Genomic DNA, 14,581 nt, shown 5'->3' with positions numbered 1-14,581 from the left:
CTTTAATATTGTTATTAAAAACATAATTAAAGGTGGTAATAAATGTAGGATTACCAAGAGTCAAATAAACAGAGATCAACCATAGTTAATTAATACAATTCTGTTATTATAACGTAATCTACAGTGCTATGTTATGAAATAGGATTAGGGTGCATTTTGGTAACATTTGGACAAACTCTCTATATCGGTCTTTCTGCCATTAAATTACCTATTTCACAGTTGTCACCGGAGTACCCAAGCACACATGTGCAGGAGTAAGTTGTTGAGGTCAAAGGTAAACATGTTCCTCCATTTAAACATGGCGATGTATCACACAGGTTGGGAACTGTGGAGGAAAAGTTTTAAAAAAGTGAAACAGCAGTACTAGCTTACAAATCACATAGACTTAAGGGTTCAAATCTGGTTCAGTATCAGTATATTGTTTTTCAGGAGTAAAACAGAAATAATTTCACTGCTAAATGAGTCAAGTAGCATAGCACACACTACACACAGCTGGCTTGTGTGTAGTTTAGGAGCCTAGTGCATTAGTCCAACGTACTGGTCTATCTCAGCTCATCATGGACAAAAGAATAAAAGCTGTCTGGTACCACTCTCGAGACCCTTAGAAGAGATGAAAGTCGTTGTATGAGACATCCAGTTCATTGCACTTTGTTCACAAATGTGTCTTTTAAATAAGAATCAATTGTGAGGCTGTATAAGCAACATATATATATTATTACTAAAAAGGCTTTTAGAGGTGAATCATAATTAAATTTGCAGTTGAATATAGTGTAATAATTAAATGTTGCATACCATAGCATGTGTCTTGTATCTCCACATAAAAACCGCTCTCAACTTTAGTCCCGTCTGTCACAAATTGCATCCACATCTGATTAAAATTCACCACAAATGTATCGGGTACAACACTGCCTGTAAATTCAAACAACTTGGTTGAATCATCAGCTGCATCCGTTTCCCCGACAGACAAGACATCATGTTCGTCTTCAATATCAAATAGAGAAAAGACGACGCGTATCTCTGCACCCGGTCGTAATGCATAGAACCGCCACAGGCAGTTCAAGTTGCTATCATATGGTTGAGGAAAATTTGGTGACGTGAGTAGTACTTTGTCACAACTTTCTATTTCGAATACTTGATTGCAGCCAGTAGCTAATGAAGATAAAATAGATGACAATATAGGTTTAGACAAGGAAACAATAGAACATCTAAACACATTAATAAACTCTGTTTAGGAAATAACTTTAATTGGTTAGTGGTTTTCAGAAAGACAAAATTATCATATGTACTTCCATGTCAGTGTCACAGAAGATTACCATAAACTTTTCTAGTTCAGACCTATAAAGTTGTATGTCAATATGCCTCTATCCACAACGTTTACATTTACACCGTGTTTAACAAGTGTGTGAAAGTAACCAATTATTCCATGAAATATTCATGTATGAATTTCTACATTTGTATTATGTGTGAATCGGGTACTAGATTGCTCACTTGGTGTCCTTACTAATCATATCTGTTTTATTCAATTTATTAGATAACAATATGTAAAACTAAAGCTCTGTCTACACTATCAAACTAGTTTGACAAAAAAAAGTATGATGGTAGTGATATGACATCATCGTGTCCATATATCGGCACATCACATTTGTTGTCACATAAAGTTTGATATTGTACACAGAGCTTAAACCTATATAGTCAGGTGGCTTAGCGACTAAAACGTTACACGGTGGACAAAAGCACCAAATTTGGCATGAGGCTTCTTTTAGGCGTACTAATTGATTTTTGCCTAGGAGCCACCCGATCAGCTTCCGATTTTCCAAGATGGCGGCCAAAATCCGAAATGGCTGCCAGTAAATTGGTATATCATATATCTCTGGCTGTAAAAGTTACAAATAGACAAATAATGTACTGAATCGAGAATTTCTGAGGTCAGTAAAACTGATTCAGGAAATATTATATAAAGTGAGTTCCAAGATGGCGCCCAAAAATAAAAATGGTAGCCATTGAAATTGAAATACATATAATCGTATACAAAGTCACAAATAGCCCATTTCTAATGTATTTTAGTCTGCAGATCAGAAGGAAAGTGCAAGCATTGCATTTTATGAATTTTTTAACCATGCTTGTTATAAAAACCCATGTTATCAAATTTCTAAAGTTTTTTCTTGACCTTTGACCTCAATTTGAATATTTTAATCCAATTGAAAACAAAATAACCATATCTCCGCAACGCTTACATTAAATTAAATAATTTTAGTGTCAAATTATTTGGAAGATGCATATTAATATTCGTCCTAATGGAAACATTTGTCAAAAAATGACCGGAAGTATGATTTTTGGTATTTTTGACCTTTGACCTACATGTCATATAACTTGGTAACTAACAGTTGGACAAACTTTAAATAGGTCTCAAATTAATCAGAAGATGGATGTTTCTATTCAGTCTAATACAAACTTTTCCAAGAAAATGACCCAGATTCTTGTTATTGACCTTTGACCTGTACTGATAGTACACATTTCTATATCTCGAAAACTAGTGGTCGTAAAAGTTTTTTTATGAGAAATTGTTAGAAAAATATATATTTATATGTTTTAAAATAAAACAGTTTCTATGAAAATGTAAAAGAATCCTATTTATGATAACTAAATTTGTAATTTGTTAACATCCAATAGTATTTGTTATGTATTAAAATGTGTTATATTTGCTGATTTTAGGCACTTAACGTAAATTTATCTGAACTATGGATATTTAATGTAAAATTTGTTTTCTTTAATATAAAGAAAATGTAATCATCTATCAAATAAGACCATTTAAAAAATATTCTGACAAAAACTTAGTTAGTTACAGGTAAAAAAGTGTACTTTTACTTATTTGAACAGCGCCCTCAATCTTTATTTTCCCAAAAATACCACATTTTATGTGGTTTCAGAAACTGAACTGGATATAACTTTTTTTTATAGATTTGTTTTACAGTTACTTGTAATTTACATACCACCTCTACCATTTACTACAGCTACTTCATTTACATATTACGTCTGCCGTCCACAGATACTGTATGTGATTTCCTAGTTTACTGGCAGCCATTTTGGATTTTTCCACCACCTTTGCAACGAGTGACCTATATTATTACCATGTCTAAAATATGTTTCAATGACCATGATTAGGCCTACTCCGTGTTTTCCAACTTCGTTTGATACCTATATGCGATTTCTGCAACCAGAATGATATTCCAGTTTAGGCTACTGCCAGCCATGTTGGATTTTGGCCACCATCTTAACAACAAATGACCCATATCATGCAACATGTCTAAAATATGTTTCAATGACCATGAATACTTATGTTTTGATAGTTCATTTGCCTATATGTGACTTCTGCAACAAATGAAATGTGATTTTCCAATTTATTGGCGGCCATTTTGGATTTTTGCCGCCATTTTGAAAAATAAATTACGACCAGAGTGGCTCCTAGGCAAAAATCAATTGGTAGGTCCCAACGAAGCTCCATGCCAAATTTGGCGCTTTTGTCCACCGTGTAACGATTTCCTCATTTTTTGTTGTTAGTAGATGTTTCGATACTATGGTAAATTTAATTACTGACTCTTGGTACTTACTTAGTTCACAATGTGTACCAGTAAAGCCTTGAGAACACTCACACCGGTAGCTATTAGTTTCATCAAAGCATACACCACTATTTTGGCATGGGTTTGGCGTGCAATCATTAACATCTATCAAATAAATAACGTAGATTGGAAAATTTAGTCATTGTATAGAGGGTTTTGATAGAAATTTAATCAAGCAATTAAGATAATAGGTTTCCATTTAATAGTAACAGTTTCTATTTGTGTAGCACCATTCCAACGATCATTGTTCATGGCTCTGTGGACTTGGATTTCAACTAAGCGTCATGCCATGTGTGTGACTAGTACACCTCATCTCGAAAGATGTACTAAGTTCTTTAAACTCTGGACGTACAGTTTATAGTCCATATCTAAGAGGACTTGTTCTACCACCACTAGTGAGCCTTAAACCCTTGCCATAAAAGCTAAAGATTACTGTTCCACAGTCTTAACCACTTGGTCACTCACTCACCCATTCACTCACTTAATACTTACCCTGTTCACAAAGAATTCCAGTGAAGCCAGTACTACAACTACATGTAAACATGTTGGCACCATTCACACAAACTCCACTATTCTGACATGGATTGCTGTCACACTCATTGATATCTGTAACAAAAAATGATGGTAACAATTGTGGATGTTGGAACACCTTTGGGCTGGCAAAATATGTCTGGTTTTCCGGAAAGTCTGGTATTCAGAAAGTGTTTTTAATGGTAACAAGGAATTTGGGACCTTTTGGTAGTCAAGAAAAGTCTGGTATTGGGAGAGTTTCTGGTTTTCAGAGAGTCCGGTATTGGGAGAGTTGACTGTAATATAACACAGACAGTAGTTATGGTAAAATGAATAGATCATTAGTTATTGACCTATATCACGTATAACTTGACAATAAATAAAAAACTCAATAGTATGTTCTGTGAAAGCCAATGGAGAACCAAGCTGCGTTCCTTAGGTTTATTGCGGCTTTTTCTCATTCTCAAAGTTTTCCTTTATCGTTTCAAAATAAAGAAATTAATATTCAGTATATCACCCGACACTTTACAATTTTTGATAATTCTTCTATGTAAACGTCCATATATATATCTTGGTATCTTTGGGCAATTATGTAAAAACATAATCTTTTGACTTTTTTTGTTTGTTTTTTACCAAAAAAAAAAGTTCTTTGTGCCATGTAAAATTAAATGCTTTAATACCATTTTCACAGTTATCTCCATTCCATCCATTTAAACATATACAGCTGTAGTAGTTTATACCGTCCAAGCACTGACCACCATTTCGACATGGATTGCCATCGCACTCATTTTCATCTGAAAATTTAAGATAAGGTAGTAATACACTCTAGTTTAAAAAAAACAATATGTATATCAGAGATAGCAATATTTTACTTTAAAAATTTGTCTCTTGAAACACAAAAAGTAAAGGTCAAAATATTCTACGTTTACGTAATTAACAGGTAAATTAATTTGATTACATTTCGTCTGGAAAATCGTCGCGAGCGAAAGTAAACAAAGATTTCAGACCACGAGTATGCATTATGCATGATGCCAATTAGGATTGTATACAACTCGTCACGATTGAGAAGGAGTTTTCACAGATCCAGGGAAGTTTTATGATTATGCATACAGAGTAGCCAAACAAGCGCGTTGCATTATGAGATATGTTTTGATGGAAAACTTTGACTGGATGTCAAAGTTATTTTTTGAACAAAAAAACGTCTGTAATTCAGTTAAATGAGTTTTTTTCGACTAATTTTTGGTGAAAGTATCTATTATAATACTTCAAAATGACACAATTTTTTTCTAAATCTTTTTTCTTAAATTTTATTGGAATTAGTCAAAGGGACAATATATCTTTAATATGTGATGAATTTTTATGATCTAGGAGCCACAGTGTACAGTATAGTTGGTATTCACCGATCACACTTAAGTGAGATATTTCCTTAAATTTTAAGTATTTCACTTAACTCAATAAATATTTACGTATTTCACTTAGAAGATTTTAGTGTTTTCCTTAGCCTAAGTGTTAATGGTGAATACGGCCACTGGAGAGGAAGTGTGTCCCAATATCCTCACATAGTTCCTAGGTTGTTGTGAATCTAATCTAATTACTAGAAAACTATGTGGTAGGCTTAGATTATGTTTTTGTAGCAAGCATCATACTAACTTGTATCACACTGTGTGCCCGTATAGCCCGGCTGACATGTACAAAAGAAACCATTGATTGCATCCGTGCAAGCTCCTCCATTTTGACAAGGAACGCTAGAACATTCATTGTAATCTGGAAGATAATAATAATGAAAATAAGCAAAAGGTTTATTGATTGTTACATAATGCTAGTAACTTTTTCATAGCTGCCCTCTTACCCTCTCTCTACACTATCAAACTTTATGTGACAAAAAAATGTGATGTGCACAATGATGTCATATCACTACCATATTTTAGCATAGTACTACCGAATTTGGGCACATCATACTTTTTTTTGTCAAACTAGTTTTGTAGTGTAGACAGAGCATTAGCCCTCATCCAACATCCTGTAATGTGATTACTAACCTTCGCCCCCACCCTTAAACAAACAACGTACCTTGATCACAGTTTGTACTTGTAAATCCAGGTGCACAACTGCAGGTGTACATATTAACAAGATCGTTACAAACGCCACCATTCTGGCATGGTCCACTTAAACAATCATTTTGATCTACAATTTAACACAAAATAAACAATTAGAAGCAAATCAAAGGAATACAATAATGCTTTAAAGGTAGCTTTGTGTTAACAATTTCCAGTGTTTATTATTAGCCTTTGCATTAATGTTAATAATAAACCGGTAACAATTTGTCATCAACTGTAAAGCATACATGTTTGAATTAAAATTGGTGGTTCTAAAGGACTTTTTGTAATGTATCTTCAATATTAGTGTCTTACAACCAAAAGAACAGCTATAACTGAGCAGTTGAGCCTATACTGCTCAAACAATGAGTTTGAGTCAAGATTTCAGATCTACATTCATTCCAATTATCTAATAATAGGAGAATAACAATGGCTAAAAGAATGGCTGAGTCACGCATATGTATGGCAGAAGATGGATGTTATGCTTCTGTATCTGTTTTTATTTGTTTTTTTAAAAAAATATATTAAGACAAATTACCAAGGATAACCTAAGCAAATTCATAACACTCCAAACTTTCCTTTACTGTCATTGATAACTATGTTATATAATCTAATAAAGCTCTGTCTACACTATCAAATTAGTTGGACAAAAAAAAGTGCGATGTACCCAAATATGGTAGTGATATGACATCATGTCAATATAAGAGGACATACCATTTTTTTGTCACATAAAGTTTGATAGTGTAGACGGAGCTTTACTTACTATTGTCACAGTTTGCTCCATAGAATCCTTCGGTACATGTGCATGTGTAAGATCCTACAAAGTCTTGACAAGCTCCTCCATTCCGACATGGATTAGGAGAACATTCATTAATATCTGACAAAAATAAATAAGGTTTATGGTTAAAAGAATTTCGTTTTAATATGTAGGTAGGACAGTAAACATTTTTCAGTATCTACCAAAAATAGTCAGTCCAACAGGAAAATAGTGTCTATACAATTATTACTGATTTAATAAAAAATGATTTTATTTAATACTTTGAACAAAATAGAAAATTACCCAAATCACATATTACGCCTCCATATCCTGGCTGACACTGACAGGCATAACTATTTGCACCATTTATGCAAATTCCAAAATTTTGACACGGTCCACTATCACACTCATTAATGTCTTAAAAAGAAAAATAATTACAATATATTAATTGCACTGAATCTATTCTCATGAAAATTCTGACACTTATTATCAGCATAAATTTTACATTGGGCAGTGGCGCAACGGCTATGAGCGCTTAACTGGCTTAACACAGAGGCTTATAGCATTCTTACTGAAATTTTCATTTATTTTTTCTAAATTAGCTTGCTTTAATACTGAAATGATATTTGAATACGGTACTTACCAATTTCACATCTAACACCTGTGAATCCAGGTGTACAATCACAAATAAATTGTGTGAAGGAGTCTCGGCAATAACCACCATTACCACACGGGTTGCTAGCACATTCGTTAGTGTCTAAGAAGTACAAGTGTATTGATAATTGTCAATGGTATTTATATTGTGACTTCACTGCTATTTTTGATTCCTTTATAAATGTCAATATAGACACAATTTTAGTTTAAAACTGTTGAGTTCATTTATGATTTAATTTTAATATTCAATACAATTCAGACTCATATTTCATTTTTATTTCACTTAATAACTTAATGTGGAGGAGCCTAAATGAAAGTGTAATGAATAGGCTCCTCAAAACAAAAACAGAAAAATATAAATATTACAAAATTAGGAACTTTAAAAACAGACTTCATATAATAATGAAGATTTTTTTTCCCCTTAACTAACATTTTTTCTTTAACACATATTTTTAACAAGTTAACAAAAATAAGACATGTAATTATATAACTTAAATAATGTCTAAATATGGAAATAATAAAAGAAATATATAATAATAAAAGTTAATTACATATAACAGCCCACCCTTTTCTAATTAAATTATAAAAAAAACAGCAAGTTGTGAAAATGCTTTGAAAGCAAGACTTACCAGCAGTGCAAAACGGTCCCTCCCATCCTGTAGGACAATTACACGAATACTGTCCAGGTTCATTCAAACATATTCCACCATTTTGACAAGGCTGGCTATTACATTCATCAATATCTGTAATAAAACACATAAATTACCATGGCAAATTAATTTAAGCATTGAGAAAAATAATAATACAGTATTGAGAATAATAAATCACTGGAACGCATTGCCATATGACAACATCTGTAAACGTTTTTGAAGGAAAATTGGACAAGCATTGGTCAAATAAGGACTTTAATATCATTCTGGGCTTCAAATCATAACTGACTGTGGGTCACAAGAGGCAAATTAGCCTATGTAATATATACCCACACGCAATAAGTTTCAAGAATAATAATGGGACATTTATATAGCACTATTTCGTAAAGATCAGAGTGCTTTATCTAGACTATGAGCAGGAGATAGGCGAACCAAAGACAATGTTTGGTTAATTTAAGTTAATTGGCTAATAAAATTAAGCTAACGTCAGTTAAGTTAATTTATTCCAAACTATATATTGTTGGTTTCTTAATTTAAAAGATCAATAATTATAATTCATTATCAAGTTGAATAAGGCCAACTCAGACAGCATCGTACAGCGAGGCCAGAAGAAACATCTTGCCTCGTCAGTGATGTCTGAGTTGAATCCTGACGAGTCGTCTTGAGAAATCGTCAGGCATAGTTTTTAGCTCTGTCGGGAGAACTTTAAACATGTTTAATTTTCTCTCAAGGAGACGATTCGTCGGGCCTCATTGTACGACAATGTCCGGTTGGTCTTAAGTTGATTGAGTTCAGTTACATACCAATTTGACAGTTAACACCTTGATAACCTGGTAGACAATTACATCGATAAAAATCACGGCCATTGTCACAAGTTGCTCCATTCCAACATGGATTACTTGAACATTCATTAATATCTGAAAATATAATTTTGTGTGAATAAGTGGGTAAACAAGTATATAATTATTATATATCTATTATAAGAAAGAGAGTTTGTACAGTTGAAATTACTCCTACTGTATGCACCATACAACTATAACTTTACTGGGAATGATTATATAACATTTCAACAATATCTTCCATTTTGGGCATTTAAATTCCCACTTTTCCACACTTAAGCTGGTTGTCTGTTACACAAATTGTACTTATCCATTTGAAAGGTTGTAAGCTACATATGAGAATTGCCCCAGAGTGGGGATAGGGGTTATGGGTACCCGCTCTGTGCCAGTTTTCTTTGCTATTAATATACAATATTTAAGTTTATATGTAGTAGGTACCCAACAATGGGTTATTCGGGGGTTTGCTTGTGTAGACCACTAATACAAGGCAAATATTTGTATTTATTTGTGTATACCATTAACGATCAATTAATAAGTTATTATAAGTCAAAAGCTCACCTTGATTACAATTTGTTCCAGTCCATCCATCAATACAATTACATGTGTAACTATTCTGACCATTGTTACATTGACCACCATTTTGGCAAGGAGCAGAATCACATTCATTAACATCTTGATCACAATTTGTTCCCATCCACCCAGATGGACAGTTACATTGGTAGCTGTTGATGAGGTTAATGCAACTTGCTGTACCAAGACATGGGCTACTTGCGCATTCATTTATGTCTGCAGATAAAAAGAATATAATGAGATGAAGATTACACAATGGTGAAGAATCAGAAGAGAGTGTAAGAAAGCTTGGGGCACCCGATCCTGTGTACTGAATATGTATCACATATGGCGTCTGTATTATGTCCGGGGTGTAGCCAGCGTTTGCCTCGTCTGAAATTTTAAATTTTCACCACCCAATTTCCCAGCACAGATCGTCGTATTTTATATTAATAATTATATTTAAAGCATGTTTGCCTCGTCTGTTTTTAACCTCTCGCTATGGCCTTGTATCTTACAGTAACAGTTAGGTTAGGCTTATGACCTATGATAAAGGCAACACATGTGATAAATAGGTGTCACTGTATTACAGAATCCACGTTATTATGGTTACCATTATAATATCAAAAAAATGTACGATTGATCAGTTCACATATAACACATTAGCACTTTGGAAAAATTAAATCCTTTACCTGTTTCGCAGTTGGTTCCTGTGTATCCCAGAATGCATGCACAAGAGTAAAAGGCTAGTCCATCTGTGCAGGAGCCACCATTGAAACATGGGTTACTTCCACACTCATTTATTTCTAAAAATAGATTGTTTGGGTAAAACATTATTTTTTAGCCCTTCCCTTGATATATTATGTTTTCTTTATGTTTAGAATGTTTATAACTTATTTTTGGGTAAATAAAAAGAAAGGCAACATAAAGATAATAATGATGGCAAATGAAAAGAAAAGAATTGACAAATGATAATACTAAATTAATTTGTTAACTGATGATAATATTATGAGAACATACTGTAATACAAATGATGAGAGGATAATCATAAAAATGAAAATATTATGAAATCTTATATTATGACTAAAATTCATCTCTTTGCAATGCAATATATTACTATTTAATAATTTTTCTATTTGTTTTGTAAATTCAAAATTCTTTATTCATCTCAGGTGGGGCAATTTAAAAATATATTTCTATACGTTTGTTGAATTTTAATAAAGATAATGAGATATATATATTGATAAAAATGATGAGAAGATAATGATAACAATGAAGACATTGACAAATTTATAAGTAGTGAAGGTCACATGTTGTTTCTACCTGTGTCACAGTTCACGCCTTGGTAACCTGCTGGACAGTCACATGTGTACTGATTGGCTCTGTTAACACATGTTCCATTATTCTGACAGGGGCTGGAACTGCACTCATTTATATCTAACAAACAAGAAAAGAAAACTTATTATTACTTATTATTTATTTTGATTTTTAATATGAAGAATCATAATGCAGACTTCTCAACTAAAATGTGTTTTTTTTTGTATGTATAAAAGATGTGAAAAAAAAACTCTTGGCGATAATCGTGAGAGTTTATCGATATTTCCAATATCTCTCGATAAAATGCAATTTCTCTCGATTATTTTGGTATACAAAAAAACATCCTGATAATGTATAAATCTATTAATTAGGCTACAAGCTGTTTGTAACTAAACATGGCGAAAATGCGTGCCTGAAAAGTGCCTGGCATGTTCATTGTTTACTATAGATGCTAATGCCTAAGTTTTTTTTTTTATGAAAGTACCCTCTTATTTTTATAGCTTCTTCTCTTGTTTGGATGCTTTTATCAATTCTCCCGATGTTTCATTTTTCCAAGTTGAGACTTTTTGTTAATGAATGAAAAAATGTGATAAATAATATAAATAATGTTACTGTAAGTAGAATATTTAACATACCTATATCACATGACGTTCCTTCCCAACCTGGCCGACACAGGCATACCCATTGATTGATTTGATTTGAACATGTACCTCCATTTACACAAGGGTTGCTCTCACATTCGTTGATAGCTAAAATAATAAAATAATTGAAGTTAACCAATATTCTGATAATAAAATCTAATTTTAAAACAAGCAATATCAACAGTTAATTTCCGTCTCATTAGATTTTCAACTCATGAAATATTCTCACCATTTAACTAATAATCATTCATTAGTTGTATACTATAACTGACAAGTACTCATACCTATATTACATGTTGTTCCTGCAAAACCTGCAGGACAAATGCAACTATACATATTGATATCATCAACACATTGACCACCATTTTGACATGGAAAACTATTGCATTCGTTGGTATCTGAAAAAAGAAGTAGTGAAAAAACGTAAGAAAAGTGAACAGATTGAAGACAATGTGTTTTTTCTGTAAAAAGGTAACTCTCTTTTGTAGAAAAAAAATGTGAGTCTATAAATAGAATTGTTTTTAAGTAAAAGAATATTTCATTTTGTTTGTATACAGTACATCAAGCATCTTACTTGTCTGACAGTTGACTCCTGAATACCCATTCACACAAAAGCAGGTGTAAACGTTTTGAAGATTAAAGCATGTACCACCATTTTGGCAAGGGTCACTAATACATTCATTTATGTCTGAAAAAAAAGGTGAAAATCAGTATTAGAATATTCTACAAACATGATCAATGTTTGAAAATACATATATTACACAAACCAACAGCGGTGTTGGTAGTCTATAAGTGAGATAATTACCTGTATAGTCTCTACATATTCCATTTTCCTTTCGAGGGGTGTCCATATTGAGAATAATGACATATGTAGAGTCTATACAGGTAGGGGTCTCACGAAATAGATAGATAGATTCATATATGTTGTGCGTGGAAAAAATAAAACCAATTAAATTTATTGAGCTTTAATGAGGAATTTAAATGCATACCTTCATCACAGTGTGTACCATTCCAGCCTGCTTGACAAATACAAGTGTAGCCATTCTCTTCATTTTGGCAAAATCCGTTGAAACAAGGGTTGCTCAAACACTCATTAAAATCTGTTGAGGATATAAGATACCAAAGTTACAAATGACAAATCATACAGTCAACTACTAAAAGACAACTAAAGTTGTCGCTAACTTTGGTGGTTAGGTCACACACTTACCATTAGTAAAACTATGCCCGAATTATATTAATATTATAATATATTAATATTTTCTGTACTGTCAACTCTACCAAACTCAACATATATACAGTAGTAGAAACAAATTTGAGACTTTTAGAAATACATTTGCCTTTCTGTTTCAGGTAGCTAATTATGATCAGATATTAAGTCACTGGACCCAAGTACAACATGATTTGAAAAAAAAAACTAGGGAAGTATGACTTTAACCCATTAATATGATCAACGCAACGTTGGGCCGGTTGCGTTCTGGATGGGAGACCGTCTAGAAATCGTGGCGGGTGCTGTATATACTGGAGAGTGATGGTGTAATGGTAATATCGGACTAGCATGTGATAGGCATGGGTTCGAGGTTATCTGTACCATACTAATTGCATCCTTAGGCAAGATGCTTTACTCTCATTGCCTCGTCCTTCGGATGGGATGTAAAGCCATTGGTCCCGTGTACTTAACAGTGCACGTTAAAGAACTTGGTACACTATTCGAAAAAGAGTAGGGGATCGTCTCCCGGTGTGCTGATCTGGTAGGCGCTGCACTGCTGGCTGCCGTGGGTCCGTGGAGGGCCTAATCCGAATTTCCTCAGTTTCCAGTTAAGCTTGAGGACAAATAATAATACCTTTACCTTTACCTTTAATATACTATTTAGAGGTTGGATGGCATATGCCTAATACCATTGTTTCTTACCTATTTCACAATTAGTGCCTTGCCAGCCTGGTTCACATGTACACTGATATTGGTTTTGTCCATTGTTGCACATTGCTGAATTTTGACATGGGTTGGAGGCACATTCATTTATATCTAAAAATTTTAATTTACCATAAGTTTAGAATTGCAGAAATATTTTTTTTTTTTCTACACTACCTTTTTTCTACAGGAACCTTATGTTTGAGAGACAAACATAATACTGTAACATACAATGCAATATAAAGTATAGCATAGTTATATTAAATAGTTTATTGTATCATTTATAATGTGGTTTGCGATGATCGTTACTGGTTCTCGGACCAGAAAACATTTGTGCATTCTCATACAGTCAAGGCTGGAAACATTGAAACCTACCAATATCACAGTTTATCCCTTGCCATCCTTCAGGACAATAACACTGGTATTTATTGGCGCCATTCACACATGTTGCTCCATGTTGACAAGGTACACTTGCACATTCATCTTGGTCTGTGGAAAAAGGTCAAAAGCATTGAAAAAAGTGCCACAGAATGAATGACTGCATGAATAATTCTCTTCACTCTTTAAATGAGGAAATAACTAAATACCTGAAATGAATGAATGAGTGAGTAAAAGACTGAAATGATGACTGAAATGAATGACTGAAATGATGACTGAAATGAATGACTGAAATGATGACTGAAATGAGTGAGTGAATGAGTGAGTGAATGAGTGAGTAAATGACTGAAATGATGACTGAAATGATGACTGAAATGATGACTAAAATGATGACTGAAATGAGGACTGAAATGAGTGAGTGAATGAGTGAGTGAATGACTGAAATGATGACTGAAATGATGACTAAAATGATGACTGAAATGAGTGAGTGAATGAGTGAGTAAATGACTGAAATGAGGACTGAAATGAGTGAGTGAATGAGTGAGTAAATGACTGAAATGAGTGAGTGAATGAGTGAGTAAATGACTGAAATGATGACTGAAATGATGACTAAAATGATGACTGAAATGAGGACTGAAATGAGTGAGTGAATGAGTGAGTAAATGAC

The 14,581-nt window shown here is 33.3% G+C and overlaps 1 protein-coding gene across 1 annotated transcript in view; it reads right to left on the bottom strand.

Annotated features, from left to right (window-relative positions):
• LOC144840777 (uncharacterized) overlaps window positions 1-14,581 on the bottom strand; it is a 47,258-nt gene that overhangs the window by 12,467 nt on the left and 20,210 nt on the right. The window contains exons 22-42 of the mRNA XM_078696795.1: window positions 13,912-14,025; window positions 13,537-13,650; window positions 12,617-12,727; window positions 12,202-12,315; window positions 11,912-12,025; window positions 11,622-11,735; window positions 10,993-11,106; window positions 10,362-10,475; window positions 9,679-9,906; window positions 9,085-9,198; window positions 8,261-8,374; window positions 7,621-7,734; window positions 7,281-7,394; window positions 6,984-7,097; window positions 6,195-6,308; window positions 5,778-5,891; window positions 4,808-4,921; window positions 4,110-4,223; window positions 3,609-3,722; window positions 793-1,149; window positions 209-325 (exon numbers count right to left, since the gene is read on the bottom strand). Of these exons, the coding sequence (XP_078552921.1) occupies window positions 209-325; window positions 793-1,149; window positions 3,609-3,722; window positions 4,110-4,223; window positions 4,808-4,921; window positions 5,778-5,891; window positions 6,195-6,308; window positions 6,984-7,097; window positions 7,281-7,394; window positions 7,621-7,734; window positions 8,261-8,374; window positions 9,085-9,198; window positions 9,679-9,906; window positions 10,362-10,475; window positions 10,993-11,106; window positions 11,622-11,735; window positions 11,912-12,025; window positions 12,202-12,315; window positions 12,617-12,727; window positions 13,537-13,650; window positions 13,912-14,025 (2,751 nt within the window). The remainder of the gene's footprint in view (window positions 1-208; window positions 326-792; window positions 1,150-3,608; window positions 3,723-4,109; window positions 4,224-4,807; window positions 4,922-5,777; window positions 5,892-6,194; window positions 6,309-6,983; window positions 7,098-7,280; window positions 7,395-7,620; window positions 7,735-8,260; window positions 8,375-9,084; window positions 9,199-9,678; window positions 9,907-10,361; window positions 10,476-10,992; window positions 11,107-11,621; window positions 11,736-11,911; window positions 12,026-12,201; window positions 12,316-12,616; window positions 12,728-13,536; window positions 13,651-13,911; window positions 14,026-14,581) is intronic.

This window comes from Antedon bifida, chromosome 4 (genome assembly GCF_963402885.1).
Source record: "Antedon bifida chromosome 4, ecAntBifi1.1, whole genome shotgun sequence".
NCBI lineage: Eukaryota > Metazoa > Echinodermata > Crinoidea > Comatulida > Antedonidae > Antedon > Antedon bifida.
The sequence above is the reverse complement of the archived record's forward strand: the minus strand, read 5'-3'. Positions and strand labels throughout refer to the sequence as shown.